At 34.6% G+C, this 6,898-nt stretch overlaps 1 protein-coding gene across 3 annotated transcripts; it reads right to left on the reverse strand.

Moving 5' to 3' along the window:
- Nucleotides 1-1,322: 1,322 nt before the first annotated feature.
- Nucleotides 1,323-4,430, reverse strand: LOC105119022 (probable protein phosphatase 2C 40). Of its 3 annotated transcripts, XM_011017113.1 has the most exons (5): nucleotides 4,193-4,430; nucleotides 3,580-3,698; nucleotides 2,152-3,360; nucleotides 1,761-2,025; nucleotides 1,323-1,678 (listed from the first exon to the last, which is right to left on the reverse strand). In XM_011017113.1, exons 3-5 carry the CDS (start codon nucleotides 3,331-3,333, stop codon nucleotides 1,551-1,553), a joined length of 1,575 nt encoding a protein of 524 aa, XP_011015415.1. In that variant the 5' UTR covers nucleotides 3,334-3,360; nucleotides 3,580-3,698; nucleotides 4,193-4,430; the 3' UTR covers nucleotides 1,323-1,550. The 3 variants fall into 3 exon arrangements, with proteins under 3 accessions (XP_011015415.1, XP_011015414.1, XP_011015416.1); XM_011017112.1 differs by having other exon boundaries at nucleotides 2,152-3,698; XM_011017114.1 differs by lacking the exon at nucleotides 3,580-3,698 and having other exon boundaries at nucleotides 4,193-4,429.
- Between the last annotated feature and the right edge of the window lie 2,468 nt (nucleotides 4,431-6,898).

The following is a 6,898-nucleotide window of genomic DNA, read 5'->3' on the forward strand; positions in this document are numbered from 1 at the left end:
AGAAAAACAAAGGGAAAGAGGGGAAAGAAAAGAAGAAGAAGAAAACTTAGGCTAAGGAGCAAGGGTCCTATTTAGAAAGTTTTTGAAACTTCAGCTCTGGTCTAAGGAGGTCTAAAAACAAAAGGAAAGGTAGGCAAAACCAATAATCAATTCAGATTGGGGTTTCCAAAGTAAGAGGGTTTCCAAAGCTAAGAAGGTATACATATTCAAACCTTGAAAGTGAAGTTCATGAGGCCTCCTAGATCCTTTTTTTTATTCAATACGAAGTCTTGGATGCCTTGAAATACTCTTGATTGTTTTTCTACCATTTTATTGCATGAACCTTAATTTAATAGATGCTGAAGGTGGTAGGGGCACTTTCTATTAATGAAAAGATAACCCCTACTTTTAAGTAGCTGGTATGAGCTTTTGATATGAAAATGGTCAGATTTTAAACTCTCATATCTACAAAATTTGACGTATAAAATTTTCCTTCAATATATAATTTTATATAGTTTTATATTAATAGATATAACTTTTGATATAATAATTTAATCAAGATAAAAAATTTTCAAAGATTTTAAAAACCTTATTTTCTACAAAGTTAAAATTTTATAGCCATCTTAGATAAAAAAAACCTTCAAATTAGAAAACCTTCAAATTAGACCTAGATATTACAATTTAGAATGTATAATATTTTCTTAATTGATTTAGAATTATTTTCCCTGTTTAGTTTAGAACTCTATATCTTAGTATATATAAGCAGCCTAGAAAATTTGTAATATTAATTTTTTTATTAAAAAAATATTAAATAATAAAATTTCAAAATAGAACTTTTGTGTGGTGACTTTTATTATGCAGGAATTTGTGTTAATTTTACTTGTCTTTTCAATAATATAAAATGCTTAGTAGTTTTCTTGTTTCTTTGCATAAAGATGAAAAGGCAGCATGAGAGAAGGCTGAATTCAATCCCACAATCAATGGCAATCCGAGTTTTTAAGATTCTAAAGCAACTACTTTGTGTGATTAAAAGAGGAGCGTTTGTTTGTGGGCCTAAGAGCTTACAGAAACCAGTGGAATAAAGTTCAAAAAACACGAAAAGCAGAAGCATTTTAATATAGTAGTTCCACTTTCAGAAGCTTGTAAGGCAGAGAAACCAAAAGGAAGATAGGAGCAAAAACTAGTGGGATCGAATTGACATGAAAAGACAGGAAGCTGCAACCATGCTGGACCATCCTTTCGAAAGTGATTCTTAATCTTAAACAAAATATACAGACTGACTATTTTGATGAGAAAGTTTTTGTTCTTCCTTTCTTTTTTGTTTATAGGAAAAGTCCAATTCATTTTGACCAAAAGAAAATATAAAAAGTCCTATTTTAGACACTCATGCACAGTTCAAAGAATAAAAAAAAAACACTCGTGCTAATTCTGAGATCATAAAATTGGAGGATGATCAAATTTTCCACAGATCAACATGGTCTGGCATCATATATGTGCAATTTGAAACCTATAACTACACAATAGAGAGAACCAAATATTCTATTGCAAGACAGAGAACAGTCCCATAAAACTTACACCCAAGTTGATGCCTTGGAGGTGCGCTGGTTTATTCCAAGAATAATCACAATTACAGTTACATCATCATGGTATTTTCTCCTCCTACCTGCTGGAATATTCCTCAATTCTTCCATGCTGAAACCTGCAATAGCAATGCTAAATTGTTAAGGAATTTATAATGAATAAATTGGAAAAAAGGACACATGTGGTATCAAGGAATTTACCTGCACAATCAGCAGCTCTCCCTACAAGCTGCTCTAGTAGAAACTTTGCTGGATCACCATTGGGGTTGCTCATGATGTAAGAATGCACAAGCTTTACTGCCTCATCATTACTGAAGAAATCAAACAAACCATCGCTGCCAACGATAACAAAGTGATCTGATTTTGATATCCTATGCACATTCAGCGATGGTTCAGTAGAAATGTATGGAGGGCTTATGAGGTTACGAACTCGAAGAATACCCATCAGTGCATCGTTTAGGTTTTTCTTCATGAAAAAGAAAAGGCAAACATTACAAATAGAGTAAGAATTTCAGGTCCATGTACAATGGTTCTTTTGGAATGTCATTGCTAACTTGATTATGGAGATAAATTGAATGAATATTTTACAAACCTTTTTTAAGTATCCAACTCCCAAGGCTCGAGTGACCTTCAGTTTTCCCTTAACTTTTCCACCTGCAATCACTGCTGGGTCATCGGGATGATCAGACAACACTCTAGTTCTTTCAAGTTCATTATCTACAGTGTGAGAATCAGTGAGCTGGATAGGTTTTATTCGCCCAAAGCCCTTCATATTGCTGCCCTCATCGTATGTTGCCAATACAGCTCTGCTATCACCCAGATTAAGTGTATACAAATCCATCCCGTGAAGAAGGCCGACCAAGACACATGAACCAACAGATACTAAATCAGGGCGATCCTCCATTTCCTGCTCTACCATGTACAAGAAATCATTCTCAGCCTGACTAAGGGCACGCTGAAGGCTATCTAGCATCCCCTGTCTAAATGAATCAGATGAATCATGAACTAGAGCATTATTAATGGACTTTTTTATGCTTGAATTGTTCTTATCAAAAGTTCCTGTCGGTGGTTTCTCTACATGACCATTATTAGCTCCCTTGAAAGCATGTTGAAAGGGACCGTGTGGATAGTTCGAAGTTCCGGTAACATCCTGCTTCAAGTCACAATCTAATAATCTAGTCTGATGTATGATGTTCTCATATAATGTCCCAGCCAGAAAATCAGCTGCATCTCTTCCATTGAAGCCATCATAGATTGCACAAAAGAGCCAGCCATTTTCTTCAGAACAGACAGCTTGAACCCTGTCTTCACCAGCAGCTCCACCTGCCACTTGAACTTCCATTGCATTAAGAAAACCTTCATTTCTAGAAGGAGCACTCATGGATCTAAATGAACAAGAATCATATTCAGGTGGACTTGGGGTGGGTGGACTACAACTTAGGCTTGACATACTGCTTTGAAGAGAAGATGATAATACATCCAACCTTGAAAGAGATGGTGATGAAGGAATCCTACGAAACGAATTAGGGGAATCCCAACTGGGAAGTATTTCTGCCCCTATTACACCATTGCAGATATTTGTGTTGGCCAATGTGGCATTCGCACTTAAGGCAGCACCAGACAAGCGAGAGAAGCTGCTATTCTTAGGGATTTTTCCAGGAAGACTTTCTAATCCACTAGGAACCATGCAAGAGCAACTGTTATGGGCATTGCATTCATAACCAAAACTGATCTTGAATTCTCCTTCAGGATTAACTGTATTTTCTCCTAGCATTATTTTTCAATGAAATAAGGAAAGCACCTGCAATTAATCTCTCAATATAGAACATCAAGATGTAAAATTTTATGAATTAATCAAAATTAAGAGATTAATACGCGCATGCTAATGATATAACACATGATAAATCAAAAATAAGAATCAGCCAACGGATACTAGAGATCCTTAGAACACGTTGGGTTCAAAACATATAATAGGGACGATAGGTCCTTTCAGAAAGCTATGTAAATCTTAAAAGAACACCTTGGGTCCATTTGCTCATCAAGAGATTGTCAGAATCAATCAAGTTTCACCCCCCATGTTAGAATTGTCTCCCAAAGAAGATGATTGCAAGGTAATATTAGGCAACTAGAAAAGGGATCCTAGAGATGCAGATGGAGGGGGGCTTTAGCCTTTACGAACCTAAAAGCACTTAGACATAGCTTATACACATCCAAATTTCAACCCTATTTTATGCAACTGTAAACCCCATTCAATAGCTTTTTCTTAGATTTTAAGCATCTAAGTTCAATAAGCATCAGAAGATTCAATGAAAATATATCATGTCTATCAAGAAACTCTGAATTTGTTCAGTAATCATGATCCATATTTATATTTGGCCATTCCATGGATTTCATATTCCTCTAAAGATTTATTGTCTACATTGAATTAACTTCTGAAGTTGGCTGACAAGAAAGTACTTCAACAAAGAAAAAGCCAGAATCTCCAAATCAAGAAACGGACACCAAATTAAACAAGAAAAGCATTCAAGTATTCAAGAAAACGCCGATGGTATCAAAACAGTAAGCCAAATCCATACAGCAATCAAAATTCAAACGAAAAACAGAACATACAGAGCTAAAAAATGAATTCCCACCTCAGTAGTTTGGCCCAGAACAAGGGACCAGACAGAGAATGTAAGCTTGTTGTGTCTCTTAAGTGAAAAGGTGTGGATAACAGGGCAAGAAGTACTAACAAGAGGCAAGGCAAGATATCTAAGAGAGAAAGATATAGAAGGAAAGATTATATTTTAGGTGGTGGAGAATATACATATATATATATATATATGAAAACAAGAGGAACTTTCTTTTCTTTTGCTTGGTTCACGTTAACCAGTAATCCCATTTTATGAGTTCTTTTTGAACTCTCTTCTCGCTATCTCCTCCGAACTCCAAGCTCCAAACTATATTTTAGTCCCTATGATTTTCAAAATATTCAACTTAGATTCCTACAGTTTACTTTAACTTTTTCCAATTTCGATTCTTTTGTTTGCAAAAAGTTTCAGCCCCAAGTTTTTTCTCTCACTTTTCATGTTTTTCTTTTATCTTTTTCTTCTAGGCCACCATACATATGATACATATGATAATATCCAATAAAGAAAACTTAAAATTTTTAGGAGAAAAAATTACTTTGGCTCTCTCAAAATTTAAATGCAAGTTCACTTTCTCTTCATAGTTTTAAAAATTATATTTTATATCATAATATTTATATAGTTGATAATCCTTTATATATTGAGTCAAAATTTAATAAAAAAATCTTATATATAAAGAATAAAAGTAATTTTTCATTTACAAAAATTAATTTAAAAGGTGTTCCTTGCCTGTAATTAGCTTTATTGAGCCATAAAGTATACATGGAAAAATAAAAAATCTTGAAAACATCAATTCTTGTATTAGAGTTAATCCTGATGATACGTGGATTAGAATGGAGTCTATAGGGATAAAAATTTAATAATATCTTTTTGTGCATTTCCTTCCTTTAAATGAATAATGGTATTGTAGTTAGTGTGTTGTGTTATTGATTATTATTAAATATAGTTTTTTTATTTTGTAACCAATGTATTCGGATTAGTTTATACGTATTTCGACTAAATCTCTAGGCTCTTGTACTCATGCCCGTAGAAATTTCTCACACAAGAATTGGATAAGTCAACAATTTTTTTACACTAGGGGACATGACCCCAAGAAAATATAGCCAGTGAGATTCAAACCCTGAATCTAATCTTAAGCCTAAGACCTTTTGATGCGGATCAGCTTAACACCAAGTATAATCATGCCAACAACCCATTGGAGGTGCCAATTGGGCCAATCACAAGAGCTAGGGCTAAGAAGTTTAAAGAAGTATTGAATGGGTTTGTTCAGAACATATGGAACAAAATGGACCTAGAGGGGCTTGGGACATTTAAGGAGCATGAAAGACAGCCTTTAATTCATTTAGTTCAGGTCCAAGAAGAGCCCAATTCATGTGGAACAAGGGGTTGATGTGTCCGGCCCAATACCAGCCTTGTTAGGCTTGTCTTTTTCTAATACTACAAGGATAAAGAGTCAGCAATTTATTCTCCTAACTAAGTAAGGAAGTTGGCCAAATCTTATTCCTAAAGAGGGGAGGACTATTTAATGCTTTTCCTCACTTAGGAAGGAAAGTAATTAAATCAGCAACAAAGGAGAAATTTTTTTTTCTTATTTGTCCAAGTTAAACAAGGAATTCCAAGCTAATCAAGGACATCAAAGGGGGCAGCAACACAAATTTTCCAAATCAGATTTTTCCAATTTTGTTTAGGACTTCTTAAGGGTGACAAATCTGATTCTAGCTTATTTAGGATGGTATTTTCGGATTTTTAGTATTTTTAGAAATTTTTTCTTAGTTTTTGGGTTATTATTACTTATTTGGGTCAATTGTAAGTGGGCTTCATATAAGTCCACCTAAGGGAGGTCCATTAGGGTTTCTTTAAGTTCAAATTCAGTATAAATAAAGGCATAACCCAAACATGTAAAGGTTACGCAATTTTCAGATTAATAAAACTTCTTTGTTGCACTTATTGTGTGTTGGTGGGATAATCTCCCTTCCTTGGTTCTCTAAAGAACTGAAAACGACTTATTAAAGAACAACTGTCTTCGTGGCGTCATCCTTATACTTCTCGTTCGCGAATCAATATTCGTTGGGTGGGGGTTTTTGTTTTCAATAGTGCTGGTACCTAGGTATAAGTTATCTTTGTGTCACACTCCTATCAAACCTGATTTACTTGGCTTTCCGGGAATTGGCATCTTTGCGTGTGGGTTGCATAACCATGTGATCACGAGGTTCGCATCACCTTTACCATTAGTGACCAAAGTTTAGGAAGTTCCGTCTACATTTGAAGCAAAACGCAGGCGCAACCTGTTTGGTAATGTCAAAACACAATTTACCATGTATGTGGGCCTATGCAGATTTTATTTAAACTGTGGGTTTACTGAAGCAGCTCTTAGCTGCTTTTCGCAAACCTGCGAATGTTCAGTGAAAAATAAAACTCCATTATTCACGTGAAGAGTGAAGTGTGTGGAGTCACTCTCCACTATTCCGATCGAACTAGGTCTGGTCCAAAGCTAAATGCATTGAACCAGGTCCAACCTAGTTAAAAAAAATTATTTTTATTTTTTTAATTGTGTTTTATTCAAAAAATTTGAAGGAGATTGCTTGATGATGTAGTATTTGCAGAATTTGATTGCAATCTCAATTTTGTTCTTGCCTAGTTCGACCCAATTAAAAAAAATAATTTTAATTTTAATTTTTAATTGTGTTTTATTCAAAAAATTAGAAGGAGATC

Source organism: Populus euphratica, unplaced genomic scaffold (genome assembly GCF_000495115.2).
Source record: "Populus euphratica unplaced genomic scaffold, PopEup_1.0 scaffold2427.1, whole genome shotgun sequence".
Lineage (NCBI taxonomy): Eukaryota > Viridiplantae > Streptophyta > Magnoliopsida > Malpighiales > Salicaceae > Populus > Populus euphratica.